At 39.7% G+C, this 17,390-nt stretch overlaps 2 protein-coding genes and 1 long non-coding RNA gene across 4 annotated transcripts in view; 2 read left to right on the forward strand and 1 right to left on the reverse strand.

Moving 5' to 3' along the window:
* The window catches only part of LOC134748928 (uncharacterized), a 448,425-nt gene that overhangs the window by 79,784 nt on the left and 351,251 nt on the right, over positions 1-17,390 (forward strand). The window lies entirely within an intron of this gene.
* On the reverse strand, positions 445-14,716 carry LOC134748895 (dual specificity protein kinase splA-like). Of its 2 annotated transcripts, XM_063683726.1 has the most exons (8): positions 14,548-14,716; positions 13,535-14,470; positions 12,810-12,911; positions 11,342-11,413; positions 7,422-7,528; positions 6,701-6,756; positions 3,188-3,275; positions 445-2,774 (listed from the first exon to the last, which is right to left on the reverse strand). In XM_063683726.1, exons 1-8 carry the CDS (start codon positions 14,644-14,646, stop codon positions 1,403-1,405), a joined length of 2,832 nt encoding a protein of 943 aa, XP_063539796.1. In that variant the 5' UTR covers positions 14,647-14,716; the 3' UTR covers positions 445-1,402. The 2 variants fall into 2 exon arrangements, with proteins under 2 accessions (XP_063539796.1, XP_063539797.1); XM_063683727.1 differs by lacking the exon at positions 11,342-11,413.
* Positions 14,916-17,042, forward strand: LOC134749018 (ubiquinone biosynthesis protein COQ4 homolog, mitochondrial). Its single transcript, XM_063683907.1, has 3 exons — positions 14,916-15,546; positions 15,848-16,010; positions 16,835-17,042. Exons 1-3 carry the CDS (start codon positions 15,040-15,042, stop codon positions 16,915-16,917), a joined length of 753 nt encoding a protein of 250 aa, XP_063539977.1. The 5' UTR covers positions 14,916-15,039; the 3' UTR covers positions 16,918-17,042.

A 17,390-nucleotide genomic window follows, 5' to 3' on the forward strand; every position in this document is an offset into this window, starting at 1 on the left:
TCTGGTTGTGGCGTACATTTCAAAAGTTAAAATGCAATGTGTATCATAAGGATCCTGACCAAATTGTTTTACTTTTTTCGATACCTAACGATTTTTGCTGCTCATAGCAGCACAATCAAGGTTTGAACACTTTGAACCCATGACTTTTGACCACCTGCTGTGTCCTTGTTATATTGATAAGCCATTTACAGTACATATGGTGCTACTTTCTCGCACTAGTGCGTAAAAGAGCATTTTTCGTGCATATGTCGAAAGTTTAAAGAGCCATATGTACTGTAAAACGTTGTACGATACACGTGCGGATAGGTAATTCGCAACTTTCCTCTTTTCCGCACTTGTATCGCAAATAACTATTGTTATAGTTAAACAATAAACTCTAATGCAACAACATAACGTGTACCAATGGCTAGTTTAAAGTGTATGAAAAAAACAACATTTAAGAAATATAATTCATAATTAGATTTATTTCTATTTACACGTTTATCTCTTTACATTTCATAAATGTAATTTACATTTTCCTTATTAAAGCAGTCTGCTCACTTACGTAAGTGTCCTTATTCTTAAAACTACAAATACTCGATGTATTTACAATCGGTGGAACATTTTAAACGTCTGAGTCAGGGGTACCATTACCTCCGTATAGAATCTCTAAAATTTTCCTTTTTGGTACACTCATATATTTTTGGGTTCGATTGTCCTATTACAGAAAGGTTCCAGCGTGGGAAGGGCCGTGCGCATTGGAAGGTCTGCCATCTTGTGGCCTGAATCGGAAACATAAACATGTTACATTGCCAAAGCAAGTGCTACCATCTACCGTTTTCGTACGTTTTCTTGTGCATAATAGGTGCTGCCAACTTGTGGGCTACATCGGAAGCATTAAACGTCGTGTAAAATTTACACCTCGCGCCAAAAATCTGACGGCTCCTGTGCTGCCCCCTATAGTTCATGCACGCTCCCTATCATCATGTTTGATGTTCGAAATTTTTCGTGCTTAGCGCCTTTACTTTGCAGAGGTTTTCAATTATACAAAAAAAATACTCAAATAATAGTAGGAGTAATCTGTGAACATAAATTAAAAAAGAAACATAGCCACAACCGAATTCAGAACCACCTCCTTCTGGGAAAGAAGTTAGTTAAAAAAAGAGCGAATGATCCAGCGTGGGAAAGCTCGTCAACAAAGTGTATAAGATGTGTGTGTGTGTGTGTGTGTGTAAGATTTGGTTCATAATTTTGTCTAATTAAAGGCATCGCTCCGCTTTTTATACATATTCTCGTAAGTCCTTTGTCCAGCATTGGACATTTTACCATTTTCATCGTTTGAAGAGTTTCTATACGCCATCCTTACGTTAATACTGCATCACAGTAAAGATTGTCCCTCCTCCCAGACGTTGTTCTCCAACTCTCAGCTGTCCTGCCAATAGTTGTAGTTCCCCGCGGGCGGCGGGACCGGCATCGGAGGCCCGCTCGGCGGGGCTCCGGCGCCGTACGGGGAGCCCTGCGGGGACCCGTACCGAGGCCTGAACCATGGTCGGCTAGTGTACTGATACTGATTGTTGGCGTAAGCTGCCATGTTTTGCCCTGTCGCATTAGGATAAGGGTTAGGAGTTTGGTTAGGTGGGAATGAAACATTAGGCATGTTTGGGAGATTCGTCGCTGGATAAGTTTGGTTAGGCGCTGGTGTGGTTGACGGTGAATAGTTTTGCGCTTGAGATATAGATGTAGGAGCCGCGTAGTTCTGTGTGCTAGCTTGGGGATTTGACCCGTTTGTTGGCTGGTATGTGGCTGGAGGCTGGGCGGTTGTTGTCTGATTTACGTTATAAGTTTGAGGATTGCTGCCGTTGGTCGTGTAACTCTGTTGAGTCTGCTGATTGGTTAACGTTTGAGTCGCTGCTCCATCATTGGTCATTATCTGCTGTTGGTTTTGAGTCATAGCATAGTTTTCCTGCGACGATGAGGTTATGTAATTTGTCTGATTGGTGCCATTGGTGGATTCATTGTCCGTGGGCGTATTTGATTGACCGTTACCATTATTCGATGGTGGATTCGCGCTCTGATTGGCCGGAACTGTATACTGCACTGGATTATTGGCTGGAACTATAGCTCCCGAATTAGACTGCATCATGTATTGAGCGGGCATACCGGCGTATTGAGAAGTGGGGGTGATAAAGTTAGAGTTTTGAGGCATTATTTGGTGGACCGGTTGTTGGGTTGGTGGATTAGTTTGAGCTATTGGAGATGCCGGTGGAGGAGCTTGGACTAAAGGAATAGTTCCAGATACAGCCATGTTAGGGTTAGTTAGCTGCTGTCCGGCTAAAGCTGCGTTTAGCTGCTGCGCTGATAACTGCGTATTTAAATTAATTCCTGCAGGCATGTAGTGCGAATTAGGTGGTAAATTCATTTGCATTAAAGGCATATTATATTGGACGCCATTAGGCATCGTGAGTTGATTGGGTTGCATGACTGTGACATTCTGTCCTGGTTGCAACACTTGCTGTCCAATCAGGCCTGGTGGTAGGCCTCCTTGGACGATGTTATGCTGGTTTGCAGGGATCATGTAGACTTGGCTGTTCTGTTGACCAATCATGGGCATCTGGCTGATGTTGAGGGGGTTCTGCAGAACCGTCATGCCCTGGGGCACGGTGATCATCTGCACGTTTTGGTTCTGCAGCTTGTTAGGGTCCTGCTTGTCTTTGCTTTGTATTTGGATGGCGTTACGTTCCATTTGCCTGATGTACATTTGCCCGGTGTTCTCTTGCGTTGTTGCGCCTGAGACGCTAAGAAAAAAATGCTCATTATAAAACAAAATTCACATTGTGTGCAAAAAAAATGAAATGATTGTTTATTTGAATGACGGACGGTAAAATTTAAGAGGATCGAAAGAGCTCGTGATTCTGAGTGGAAATAAAATAAAATTCTCAAATATAAGTGTAGTGTAAAACTTTAAATATAAAATGTCCCTTAGGTAGAAAAAAAAGATCAACTCTCATTTTGATAACTTCCGTAAATTACTGTTCCAGTTGTAAATTACTGTACTTCACCTTATTTCACAGGTAACACAGGAAACTTTCACTTTGAAAATGGAAAATTTCGATTCCCATATAAATATGAGGTTTGATATTTTTTTTCATGTGGAAGTTTGCAATTTTGGAATCTTTTCGCCTGCACATCAGTAGCTTTAGGTACTTACTTAGTCTGCTGTCCAGACGACACGTGTATGATGGTGCCATGTGCCGGATTAATCTTCATCCCCATACTGACCACCGTGTTGTCTCTAGCTGCAATAACAATCTATTCTATTACAACAACCTCCAATACTATCTACACGCAACGCTTTACTACGCAATGCCGCTAGCGAAACTAGGCTGCTTTCCATCGAGGCGAAGACGAGCGGAGATGAGAGGAATTAACAAATAGCATTGGTTGTGATTCATCTCTTCTCTGCTCCGCTGGATTATCAATGCTATTGGTTATGGTTGATTTCTCTCATCTACGCTGTAGGAAGAAAGAGTACTGTTGTAAAGAGCCTCGTAAATGTACTGTCACATTAATACTAGTACCGCAACGCGTAAACTAAAAGCAATACTATTTAACCGACGATCACCCAAAGCCAGAAGGTTTACCAAAATGTCAGTTAACAGTGTTGATGATGGCACATGCAACTGGAACACTACTGCTGAGAATGCTGAGGAAAAATTGTTATTAGGTAGTATTTTGGAGTCTTAGACGTCGTTTCACGCGGAAGCGGTAGGCCTAAGAAGCGCTGGCTGGACGTCGTGATGGCGGACATGGAAGAGAACAATCTCACTGAGGATGCCGAAGACCGGGCAAAGTGGAGAAGATTGAGTAGGAAAGCGGACCCTGGCGCTAGACTGGGAAAACGCTAGGTCGAAGAAGAAGAGACGTCGTCGTCACAGCCGACCTGCAAAGGATCTTCGATTGGATATTGGTATGTTCGGTATTCGCGTAAGAATTCATAGGTGAACCCCCAATGTCCCCCTTGCCTCCGCGCCAGGTTCCTCAGCCCCTGAATCCTCGGTCTTCGTGCGCGATCAATATACTGAATCATTAATAATTGCAGTGATAATCTGGCGCCTGCAGCTTGAACACTTGCTGAAAGCTGAAAGACATCGTGCTCTTAAACTAAATTTAAGTTAATAAAATCGCCGCTAATCGCATAAACAGGAACATGAAGGCATACTAGACGGGCTTGAAGATCTGAACTCCGGTTCTGAACCTGAGTGTAGATTCTCTGCAATCTGTAAGGCTTAGTCTAAATATTAAGCATGCATCAATTTAAAAGTAAATCATGAGGAAGTATTCCATTGAGGGTAACAAACGCTCGACGCGTGAACATTAGCTCAGTCTAACCTATTCAGTATTATTTGTAAGTGACACTCCGTTCTGGAACAGTTGGGTATATTCAATTCTTCCAGATCTCGCATTTGAATGAGTCTGTTTGAAGAAGGCTTGCTCGTACGTTACATAGTGCAATCAATTCATGTTAGTTCCTGCGTCGTTATAGAAGCAATACCAAATCGCGACTGATGTATCCGGCAAAAATGAATGAGATGAAAGAGTAAGAGTATATTGCGGCTGCTAAGTGTCGCGCTTGTACTACCCATCGCTAACTGCGTACCTACTTTTACTGCAAGTTACAATTGAAATGTCCTTTACGATACCGCCTTGTAGCTGGCTTCAGTCCAAATATAATTCTAGAAACTCACTATCACAGGTAACAATTCGTTCGAATAGAATCGCAAAAACTCGCACATTTTGTCGCTGCTCCCATGTCGATGTTGTCGCACCGATAAAGAACCTTAGGCGATTCCGTTCGGAGTTAGATAGTTGTTACGCAAAATCGCCAATGATCTATAGGACGCATATACAGACGCAAGAGGAGCAATTTTACTACGCTTGGCTCTACATACGCTTTTACTTAGGTAATACACTAAACTAAAGTCTGTTTTTTTATTCCGTAGACTAAAATGACGTTTCATGTGTATGAGATGACATTTCTTAGTACCACATGAAATGTCATTTTAGTCTACGGAATAAAAAAACAGAATATAAAATGACGTTTGGTTCGTCTCGCGCAGTTCGTGTTCATGTTTATCTTATTGACATGGCGCTTCGATTAAGCTTTTGCAAAACAAGAAGCATGGAAGGATTCTAAGGCCGCGCACGCTGTTTTATTTAAGCTATATAATATGGGGCATTTTCTATGAAAAGGGACCTTATTGTCGATGGCGCTTACGCCGCACAGCGCGGCATCGTTAATAATGGCGTAAGCGCCAAAATAACAAGCGCGAAAATACCACATATGTTCGCCTATATTTTACACTAATCACTACGCAATGCAATTAATTACGCAGATTCTTCTGTAACGCTACGCCAACAGCGTAAGATAGATACATGTTATACGCAAAAAAAAAACGTAATTTTAAATCATAGCATGTTGATTTTGAGTCGGTCCATTCTCTGGCGAAAGTTAAAACATGTGCCAGTAACAGTAACCTGTATTCAAATAAAAAGTTGATCATTAGTACTTTAGTTCTTAATTCTAAACAAATCTTCAAAGCAGCAGATGAAACCTGTGCATCGTAGACCGTTTCACCAGAAACTCTGAAATAGGTAAAATTAATAATAGCCATATCTAAATTAAACTGCAGCATACCGATTCTGATACTCCTGGTGTTTGCGACTGGATTCACACATAGGCGAAATTGAAGACCACTTTAATTCTGTCAAATGTAAACTAAGAGGAAAAAATAGAATAAAAAGTTAGATCGGGCACGGAAACAGCAACATGCAACCGTGAACGAGATAAAAGCTAAGATGAAAAAGAAGTTGGACTGGATTACTCTGTATCAAGTCTGTTTGAGGATAAAAAACGACAGAAAATTAGAATAAAAAAAAGAAAATAATGTTGGATTTGGATGCTGGAAAAGTTAGAAAAAAAAAACCACATATGTAAGAAATCAGCACATTTACGCATTGCGTGCGGTTACCTAAGTTGAAAATCTTATCCAGAACATAAATTAGTATTTACGCACAACATTCATATGTACAAAAGAAGTATTAATTAATTACGCCAAAACTTTAGTAATTAGGTAAACTACGCAAAATGCAATAACGCCTACGCCTACTCGATAAGCTTAAAATATGAAATATTAGTAATAATGTGTCAATTTCACGTCTAAATCAACGAAACAGATAATTAGCCATCACATATCAATATATGTTTATTAAAAGGCAGTAACTTGTTAGTACAAACAGCAACACTTTGGTTTACCAACTGTCAGTTAACAGTGTGGGCGATGGTGCCACACCAAAACAGATAATTATCTGTTTTGGTGTGGCACCATCGCATCTGTAACTAATAATTATTAGTTACAGATATATGCCCACATATTCTATTTTGTAGTTTTTGTACCGATTGCGATTTACTCTAAGAGCTTCTCTTGTGTCAGAGGCCAAGATCCTTTTTGGGTCACTGAGCCAGTGAAGTAAATAAGTAAGTTTTTGTACCATTCAGTCCGAATTTAAGGAATACTATTTTAAGGTCTTGCAGTTCTTTAGGGTTATCCAAACAACATATATAATTTAGAAATTTCCGATGTTAAATTGATGGATGGTGGATCATTATAATTTAGAGGTGAAAGACACGTTATCGCTAATCACGGCAAGAAATCATCAATACCTGCAGTCGTCCACGTGCGAGAGTCTCTGGTCGAGCTCTTGTCCTGGCCCTGCGACCTGCGTTACACACAACTTTCAATACACGTCAGGTACACATGCATAATACTCCCAAAGAAACATTTCGATGACACCCGAAAGTTCTTTAAAAGAAACTTCTAGATGGCGCTGCAAAAAGTCTCCCAAGAAATCTTGTAGAAGGCGGTCCAAAATTTTCTCCCATAACATTTCGATGGCGCCTGAAAGTTCTCTAAAATAATGGCAGAAGTCGCTGTGAAATTTTTCCCAAGATTCTCCCATGAAATTTGCAGAACTGGCGCCCAAATAAATTCTTCAAAAATATCTTTGATTTCGTCGAATTATTTAGTTATATTAGCGGTTTTATAAAAACCAGAACAGCACAAGTCGCTCAAAACCGAGGTTTCTCAAAATCTTCTCATAGCTTTTCTTCCTGCAGCCGTTGAAAGTGTTTGGATATTTTCAGAAATAATTTCAATATCAATACTAACGCCAAATGCTTTTGAAATTCGAAAACAATTTAGATTGTATAAGGATTATCTCTGCAAATATTATCTCGCGAAAGACTCAAAATCATTTCAAGATTTAATCTCTACGTATTTATTTACAATTACTATTTCGATTTTATGTCTTTCGTAATATCTGAAAGAAAAGTTGCATTAGGTACACAAAGTAAACAAGTTGTTCAGCTTATAATTATAACATACCCAGCGGGTGCAATGGGCCGTAACTGCAACTGATTTGGAGTGCCATCAGACAATCTCTTTTGTCCTCGATTCTCTTGATTCATATTTTTTGTTGGTGTTGATGAATTCTGAAAAATCAACAATGTTAATGTCTTTAAGTACTACATAGTTGGCTTATTTAATAACATCGAGAGTTAAAGAAATAGACAATACGCTTATACGCTTATGGAATTTGCGCGCAACGTGCGTATATAGTCCGCGCGCAAATTCCGTGTATTCGGAGGTCGAGGAAGTGGGAGGGTGTGCGCCGCGCCCTTATGCACAAAACGACACTACTCTGTCATGACGCCCAACATTCCTAACATTCCTCAGCCGTGCACGGAATTCGCGCGCGGACAGTACATATACTCTGTTCCTGGATGATTTTCTCGAAAGTCGCTTTATAGCTATTAGCTGCTATTGCCTAATACTATAGTAAGAATTTAGTACATTAACCCGCCATTTCCTTACTCTATCGCACACGGTATCGTGTGATAGATAAGGATAGATAAATGGCGAGTCCATGTACAGAATTCTATATGCTTAGCGTCCTTACTTAGAGTTAGACCAAGCTAAGTTGGCAGCGAATTTAATAGCCCATACAGTGCCCAGTAACTTCTATGAAATTATATTCTGTTTTTTTATTCCGTAGACTAAAATGACATTTCAGGTGGTACTACGAGTAAGAAATGTCATGTCTTACACATGAAACGTCATTTTAGTCTACGGAATAAAAAAATAGACCTTATGATGTTTAAATAACGCACTAACAGTCTGCGCCATCAAAATCGCAGCCAATTTAGCTTGGTCTAACTCTAAATCGCTAATTTCGAGAAAGACAACCGGCACAAACGGACCTTGCATGTTCTAAATTCAATCTCCAGCCTGTATATAAGCTTGGTTGGATTAAAAATGTGAGTAGGTATATAAAATAGAGTAGACACCACATATAAGGAATTGTCGTTCTGTAAGACACAGCTTAGTGGCATTAGCTGTTCAAGTGTCAGCCAGTGGAGTTTATTAGAAACCGTAAAGACAATAGAAACGCGACTGGTTCAGTTTGACAACTAAAGAGTATAGGTACTATTGTCCACACTGTTATAGTCGTTAGATTTGTAGCTGGCCCCGAACGGCTAATCCTTTGTCTATTAAGTAAAACCGCACGTGTCACTGTACACAACAGTGTATAGTCTTTCGATTTCTAGCGGGCCCCCAAATGGCTAATCCTTTGTTTATTGTTAAGCACGTGCCAAAGGTCGTGTAATTCTAATTGGCACCTGAGCGCGGGCTAGTCCAACGCTCAAAAAACCCGTGTAGGTGTGCTCTCCGATAACGCGCCTTTGTTACTAGATAATAAATAATAATAAATAAATAAATATTATAGGGACATTCTTACACAAATTGGCTAAGTCCCACGGTAAGCTCAAGAAGGCTTGTGTTGTGGGTACTCAGACAACGATATATTTAATACCTATACAAATACTTAAATACATAGAAAACATCCATGACTCAGGAACAAATATCTGTGTTCATCACACAAATAAATGCCCTTACCGGGATTCGAACCCAGGACCATCGGCTTCACAGGCAGGGTCACTACCCACTAGGCCAGACCGGTCGTCGCATGCATCTAGATGACACATTTTAAACTGGTTCTGTAGCGTTCGACTCGCCGGCACTCAATAACCTTAGTGATCACACAGCTTGGCATTATATTTTTCCATTAGTTCATTTTGAATCTTATTCAAATTACCATAGAGTCGTAATTCATTAACCAGTTAATAGCACGCGCCGTTTTACTTAACAATAGACAAAGGATAAGCCGTTTGGGGCCAGCTAGAAATCGAAAGACCATACTTAAGTAGATAATTAACCACTATGAATAACAATTATATGGGGTGACTACTCTTGCATATTATAGTTCTAACGGTTAAACTAAACAGTGAGACATCTAAAGCCTAAATGAGACTGTGAGCTCAAGCACTAACTTATGAACTTAGGATAACTAAAATTAGTATAACCTGTAAACCAATTACATTGCAACAAACCTCAACCGTGAAGCAAAATGATGTGAAAAGAAATTGTTAAATAGTTTTTAGAATGGCTATTGATTATGGTGGATACGTGCAGGTAAATTTTTATACTAAATTTTCTACGGCTTTTTGGAGTATTTAGTGAAACTTTTTCATAATTATAACTGTAATAATTAGTTAATTACGTTAACTTATTTGCATGAATAGAAAAAAACCGGCCAAGTGCTAGTCGCACTCGCGCACGAAGGGTTTCATTACGCAAAAAAAACACGTTTGTTGTATGGGAGCCCCACTTAAATATTTATATTATTCTGTTTTTAGTATTTGTTGTTATAGCGGCAACAGAAATACATCACCTGTGAAAATTTCAACTGTCTAGCTATCACGGTTCATGAGATACAGCCTGGTGACAGACAGAAGGACAGCGGAGTCTTAAGAATAGAGTCCCGTTTTTACCCTTTGGGTATGGAACCCTAACTAGCATTTTGTGGAAATTTTGGTTTATTTGCGCATTATTATTTTCGTATCAAAATTTTAAACGTAAAAAAAGGTATTCTAACAATTTTTCCACTGAGGCGATGAGCAAAAATAAAAGGAGATCTGTGGAAATGAACCAGTAGCTACCTAGATATAATCATAGAGTAACTTATTTATACTAGAGCGGTACTGTCATAGTAAATTTTGTAACCACAGTAAATTCACTGCCATCTATCGACACACTTTAAAACTAAAAATGAAGATTTTTTAAAAATACGATAAAATGTATTTAAATATGGATAAACGATTTTTTTTATTTGCATTAATTATTTTTATGATTTTAACCCACGTTATTTCACTGATATGCGTAAAAATTGTTAAATAACAAACGAAACCGTCAACGCCATCTATACGACAGTAGGCCAAAGCTAGTAGCGCCCTCTGATCGAGAGTCAAATTTTCTTGATTTTCGAGGCACGTTTTTTCCTTAGACTGTATCCATCTATTACGGAGTTATATCTATCTTTGATATAATGAATTAACTCATAAGTTTTCCTTTATGTAATTTATTTATCTCCACCTGAGATACAGGATTTTCCTAGTTTAGGTAGAGGTCATTTAAAAATGTACTTTATAAGATATCCTTAAACTAATGTTAAATGTATGACTATGTCTTTCTAAATAAAGAATTATATTATTAATTAAGCAGTAAAGTATCCACATCTATCCGCACTGCTGGATTACAATCAATGCTATTTTCCGTTCATCTCCGCGTCAGTCAGGCAGCTTTATACTTGGCGCAAATAAGTTAATGTAATTGTCCGAGTCTGATTGAATAAAACAATATTAACAGAAAAAATAGTAAGCAAATACGCCAAAAAGCTGTTAAACATTTTGTGTATAAAATAACCAGCAGACATCCTTCTCAACCCTTTGACCGCCAGACGTCAGCTGACGCGCGCGGGTACAGTTCAATATCAACCTACGTCATAGACATAGTAGTTATTGACGCGCCACCGAGCGACCGGGGTAAGAGAAAGAATATTCATATAAAGATTGGGCAGCATAGGATTTTTTCTCTTTCACTCTTATAAATTTCGGTATTTCGCCATCGCCTCCTACCTATGATGCCACCCGGTCGGTGATAAGGACAAATCATTGCACTATTTTCTCTTTCCTCTTATAGGAATCGCAATAAAACTATCTTTCTCTATCAAAGAGTGTCAGGACCTTGACCTATGTGCATCCGACAAGCGTGGCGTGGCGGTCAAAGGGTTAAGCAAATATGCATAATATTTGTGTGAAAACCACCAGCCATCTTTATTAAAATTATAAGAGAAATTAAGAGTAAGCTTGTGGGTTGGCACAACATGTAGTAACTATTATGCTCACAGATAACACTTGAGGTGACGACGCCTGCCCAGTGGATATTATATTTATCAGTGAACCACTGCTCACTATTGGCTGTAGGGAATTCATGTAAATGTAGTCCATACTATAATTATAACTGACTTACTGCTAAATTGACAAATTGATACATACAAAAGGAAAACACATCTTCTATGGCATATGCAGGAATATTGAATGCCAATATTTTAGAATTTTTCCAACATTTTATAAATCCATTTTAGCTTTTTTTTAAACCAGTTGTATCTTTAAACGCCAGTCCAGACGGGAACAATTTTTCGCTAATCTGATTAGATTGACTGATCAATTCAGGTAGTGCGGACGCAAACGCCAATTTGATATTTATTACCGATAAAATGGAGGTGCGGACCAGGGATTTGCGGATGCTCATTTTTTGACATCCGCGGACGCGGATGTCAAGATTAGGTGCATAAAAAACGTTTAAACAAACGGTCGATTTGATCATCCCGTCTGGACTGGCCTTAAGTTTCAGGCACTCAAATGCTTATAGCGTTCATAAACACGTTACTGGCCTGAATTAGCTATGAATCGTTTGTCATTTTAACTTATGTATTTGTAAGAAAGGGATAAAACATAATTTAACTAAATCAGCCGGGCTAGCACATGATTGGCGCGAGAGTATCTCGCCGCGAGATAGACTACCCGTCCCTCTTGAATTCATACAGTTAGTAAAAGACGGGTAGTCTATCTCGCGGCGAGATACTGTCGCGCCAATCATGTGCTCGGCCTACAGGCCCGTAAAGTTTTATGAATAAGGGAGGCAAGACTTTACAGTGGCGCCGAAACCGGACACGGTGATGGTGTGCAAGTGAGAGAGCGCAATGCATGTCTATAGCGTTGTCTCGCTCGCACGCCGTTGACACGTCCAGTTGCGACACCAGTGTGAAGACAGTCTTATTAACAGATAAACAATTTCTATACCCAGTTTTTTTTAAGATTAGAATTTTTCTAACATCAAAAGTAGTGGTAATTAACTTTTTCTTCCAAAATGCTAATGTTCCTATGATATATTTATAATATGTAATATCTCTGGTGTTGCAGGCGTCCATAACTCCATAGGCTACGGTAACTGCTTACCATCAGGCATCAGGCGGGCCGTATGCTTGATTGCCACCGACGTGGTATAAAAAAAAACTATGGCACAACGAGCTTGTCAGTAAAAAAAGGCGGCACATTTAAAAAATGTGGGCGCGAAGTTGACTTCCCATAGAGAATTTTAATTTCGCGCCTTTTTCTACTGACAATTTGAGTGTGTTTCAGTATATCTAATAGTTACTCAGATTTAATTTTGGAGGAAAGAGTTACCACTACTATTTGAGGTTATAAAATTTGTAATGTAATCTAAAAAAAACGGACTAGGTATAGAAACTTCACACTACATATTTTTTAACCACTAATAAATTATTTATAAATATAAAGTATATTATATTACCTTCTGATTAAGCTGCATGATAGTTCCCGTGGCTTGAAGCTGCTGGAACTGAGCTGCACTTAGCGGGAGTGATGTTTGAGGCAAGCCACCGGCAGGTGCTATCTGTTCATACAAGATTTTAGTTTTAAATAGTCACTTAGTGTAGGTATTAATTCAATAGTTGAAAGAAATCTTAAATCTAAAAAGCCTAGCCAGCCAGTGGAAGCTGTCCTACGCCCATGTAAAGAAATAAAAACCGGCCAAGTGCGAGTCGGACTCGCGCACCGAGGGTCCCGTACTTTTTAGTATTTGTTGTTGTAGCGGCAACAGAAATACATCATCTGTGAATATTTCAACTGTCTAGCTATCACGGTTGATGAGATACAGCCTGGTGACAGACAGACGGACAGCGGAGTCTTAGTAATAGGGTCCCTAAAAATGTATTCAATATTTAAGAGCAAGGATACATAAACCAATTTTTTTTTTCCATTTTTACCTTTAATATAAAATAAGGATACATAAACCTTGTAACTCTCTTATAATTGTTTCTGCATGAGTCAAAAACTTCCATTGTTTGAAAACCATATTGTTACAAATAATATTATTGGTAAAAGTTGATAAATGCTAAATAAATGCAAAAAAAAAAAGTACTATTATCGAGCACACCGTAGAAAAATTATTAATGATAATGAATGAGTATCTTTAATTAGCTAATTAACAAATGTGTTATATTTTGTAATACTTACTGAAACAAATTGTTGAGATTGTAAATTAGGTAATCCCTGATTAGCCGCTAGGTCTTGTAACTGCTGGTACGGGATCAACATGGTTTGCGAGCCCGGCATCGCCCACTGCACAGTATCCCCTTGGATGTGGTACTTCACATCCTTGTCTCCCTTGTCCGTGCTGTACAAGATCTTCTGAGAGGCATTTGTGCTCTGAGCGGCACAAACGACAGGGGTAGCCGTTGCTGAACTCACTGTCGTTGTGTCAGATGATGTTAAGCTAGCTTGAGGAAATGAATACCCATTCGGCAATATCATTGACATGGAAGATGGCACACCACTCAAACGTAACTGAGTCACGTTAACTGGCTGCATGCTCGATAAATCTACAATCTGGGTCCCACCAAAGTTAGGCTGCTGTAGCGAACTTAGATGTTGTGCTATTGGTAAATGAGTAAAGTTTGCCGCATTAGACACTTGCATCCCAGGTTGCACTATGGGTATTAATTGACCGTTCTCCTGATTAAGCACATATTGTTGCTGTGGTTGCAGGAATTGTAAGACTGTGGGTTGCCGGACTGTCATTAAAGGAGTTGTGGCCTGAGCTACACTGACAACAGGTGGGTTGACTGTCTGGTGTGCTGGGGATGTTAGTGTTGAGGGCGTTGAGAGCGCCACGGTGGCTACAGGGGGCGGGACGGGCGGAGGCGCAGTTGTCGTAGCCAACGTCGGCGGCGGCACATTCAGCGGCGGCGGAGGGCCCCCAGCCTGCTGCGCGCTCCACTGAGCTAATTCAGCACGAATAGTCTCGATCAAGTTCAGCGCTAGCGACCGAGCGGCTGCCAAAGCCTCAGATCTAGTATGATGCAGAGCTAAATGCAGTGGCTCGAATTTCTCACTTTTCAGCACGGCTAAAACGCCCGTTTCCGAGCGGATATATTCTATGTTAGTTCCATTCTGAAATACAAAATGCCTTAATTGAATTTGCCTTCAATTTAAACAAGAAATCTATTGAGATGAAAGCTGTAACATACTGGTCCAAGAATACGTCCTTTTATGTCGAAGGCGGCTGGCGCGTGGTCCAAACCTATGTATACTTTTTCAACTAATCCTCCAGACATAGTTTCAACCATTAATTGTTATATTTCACTTCAATATTCTAAATTTATAGAAAGCATCTTTCAGAAGAAAAAGCGGACGCGAATTGACATTAGTTTTTTTTTTAAATTCTTCAAACGCATTGCCACAGATAACTCTTTAATGAGACAAACACATAACACATAGTCCACATCAAAGAGTATAAGTCCACATAGAACACATAAAGCGCTGTGGAGGTATTTTAAGTCGCACGGAGGCGATTGTTACCGCATACAACTTGTGCCGAAACGCTGCTTCTCAAAATGGTATTAAACTTCAAAGTGACAGGTTCGTTCCGTTCGGTCAAAACAAATAGAATTTCATTTCAAAATATTTATAAAAGTAGAGCTTTTCACCTTCACGCACGCAGCATATCGTAAGTTTGCAAAATGCAATCAAAAAACCTGTCTAACGCGATAAGAAGATTCTCTGTATCGGCAACGAAATGTAACACATTTGCGGAGGAACTTCACAAAAACTTCATACCCACGAACCAATTCCAAAGAACGCTTCTCTCTGCGGGATCTGCTGCAATTTCCCTCTTCAATCCATGGCGGGGTGACATGATCGCCTGCTTGGGTGAAGTGACGGGCGGCAATGCTATAAGCTACATGAAGGAAAAAATGCTTGAGACGACAGAAGGAAAAGAAATATTAAGTGAGATGCCTCGCATCAATTCTCAAACGGTTTCTTTCGAGCAGCTTGCGAATATGCCTGAGAATACTTTAGGAAGGGTATACGCGGACTTCATGAAGGAGAACAATATCACAGCGGACTCGAGGATGCCAGTACAGTTCATTGAAGATCCAGAAATGGCATATGTAATGCAGAGGTATAGAGAAGTTCATGATTTAGTACATGCATCGTTATTTATGAAGACCAATATGCTGGGAGAGGTAAGTTTTACATGCCTTAATTTTATTGACAACTAATAATATTTTGAAAGGTTAGGAAACATAGCTTTGAACACTGAACACTCCAACATTAATAAAAATATATTCATTTTATAATCAGTCAGTCAAAATACATATATTAATTTTCATTTATTTACTGATTGAAGGGACGGGATGGAATAGGGACGATTTCAAGCCCAAACCTCCAAGGCCTCTTGTACAATTAGAAGATGCCTGTGCCCAGCAATGGGACATAATTAGTGTTGATGTTTCCAGAATGATAAATTAATATAAAATTTTACAGGTAGCTGTAAAATGGGTGGAAGGAATCCAGACGAAACTGCCCATGTGCATCAGTGGTGGTATCTGGGGCGCGGCTCGCCTTAAACCAAAGCATAGGCAGCTGTACCTCAAATGCTACCTGCCCTGGGCTGTGAGGACTGGACATAATGCTAGGTTTTTGCAAGGTAATCTTTTGTGTCGAGGTTCCTTCAAACAGTGGATGCCCAGAAAGCAGCGCTGCTGACAGCCCTGACCGTCGCATCCCTCAGGTCAGATTCAGGTGCGCCATGGTTTGCGCATTGAGTAGAGTGGCCGCGAAGATGTCCCCATACGACCATGTTCTGTTTGCAACGGCGGAGTCGCGGGCGCGACAATCAGGAAGAAATACTGCCTACTGCACCGAGATGCCGTGGGGAAGCGGCCTTACTGTCTACGCACAGGTGGACAACAGGTGGGAACCCCTGCATCATCCAGTAATAAATCTAAAATTTCCTCATTGATGACCCTAACAATTGTGTTGAAATTTACTGCACTGAGTCTTAGGCCAGGATTACACATGTAAGTTTTACTTACGTAAGTAGGGACAAAGCTATTTGCTAAAATGAGATAACGATATTCATATCTCATTCTGTAGTATAGCTGTGTCCCTACTTACGTAAGTAAAACTTACAAGTGTAATCCTGGCCTTACAATAGGGTGATAAGTATTTCAACATTTTTTAATCCAGTTCTGACCATAACTTATCATATTTATTTTATTGTATCACTATTAGAACCCCAAGTCTAATATGATTCCAGATATCACTGTTTGGTTCTACTTACTGTTAGGCCGCGGCCTGGACGCACGCGACGGGGCGGCGAGCGGCAAATCAAGGCCGTTCATACATTTGGTCAAGTGCAATGTATGAATGGCCTTGGTTTGCCGCTCGCCGCCCCGCCGATTGCGTGCGTGAAGGCCGCAGCCTTAGTCAAGTGCAAGTATAAATAATATGCACTATTTTCGTTTTCAGGCATATACTTCGAAAAGAGATGGGACCAAGATATCGACGAATTTCATAAGGAGATGAACATTGTTCCATTGCTCAAGAAGTAACAAATTTTCTATAAGTATTTTATTGTAAATAGAAGGTAGTTTATAGTTGTTTTGTTTGACAGATTATGAAAAGTTTAAAAGGTTCTAATAAATTGTATAATCATTTCAGAAAGTGTTGCTTCTTTCAACAGATATGTACTGTAATATCCTTTGTTTTACACTACGTAACCACAAGACTGGATCAGCAACGCACCATCAACCCTTGCACTTAGCTCGGCAGTCCGACAACAACTGTCGTCCCCCACCTCGGGCCTGACGTCTGCGCTTGAGACAGGTTTAGCAACATCCAATACACTACACGTACATACATTGCATACTATGAGACTTTTGTTAGAACTTTCCGAACCAACTCATTATCATCTTTATGATGCCCAAAAGTAGGTTGAAAAAAAATATGATTTAATTTTTTTCTAATAGGCCCTTTAATTATTTGTATCAAAAACGTAAAACATTATATTTAAATGTTGTATGTA

This window comes from Cydia strobilella, chromosome 17 (genome assembly GCF_947568885.1).
Source record: "Cydia strobilella chromosome 17, ilCydStro3.1, whole genome shotgun sequence".
NCBI lineage: Eukaryota > Metazoa > Arthropoda > Insecta > Lepidoptera > Tortricidae > Cydia > Cydia strobilella.

Bases quoted from the DNA above. Each gene is read 5' to 3' on its own strand.
- LOC134749018 (XM_063683907.1), top strand. From the start codon at position 15,040: ATGCAATCAAAAAACCTGTCTAACGCGATAAGAAGATTCTCTGTATCG. The intron at 15,547-15,847 runs GTAAGTTTTACA...AAAATTTTACAG, and splicing joins AGACCAATATGCTGGGAGAG to GTAGCTGTAAAATGGGTGGA. The intron at 16,011-16,834 runs GTAATCTTTTGT...TTTCGTTTTCAG, and splicing joins TAATGCTAGGTTTTTGCAAG to GCATATACTTCGAAAAGAGA.
- LOC134748895 (XM_063683726.1), bottom strand. From the start codon at position 14,646: ATGGTTGAAACTATGTCTGGAGGATTAGTTGAAAAAGTATACATAGGT. The intron at 14,471-14,547 runs GTATGTTACAGC...TTTGTATTTCAG, and splicing joins AAGGACGTATTCTTGGACCA to AATGGAACTAACATAGAATA. The intron at 7,529-11,341 runs GTGAGCATAATA...TTGATTTTTCAG, and splicing joins CGTCACCTCAAGTGTTATCT to AATTCATCAACACCAACAAA.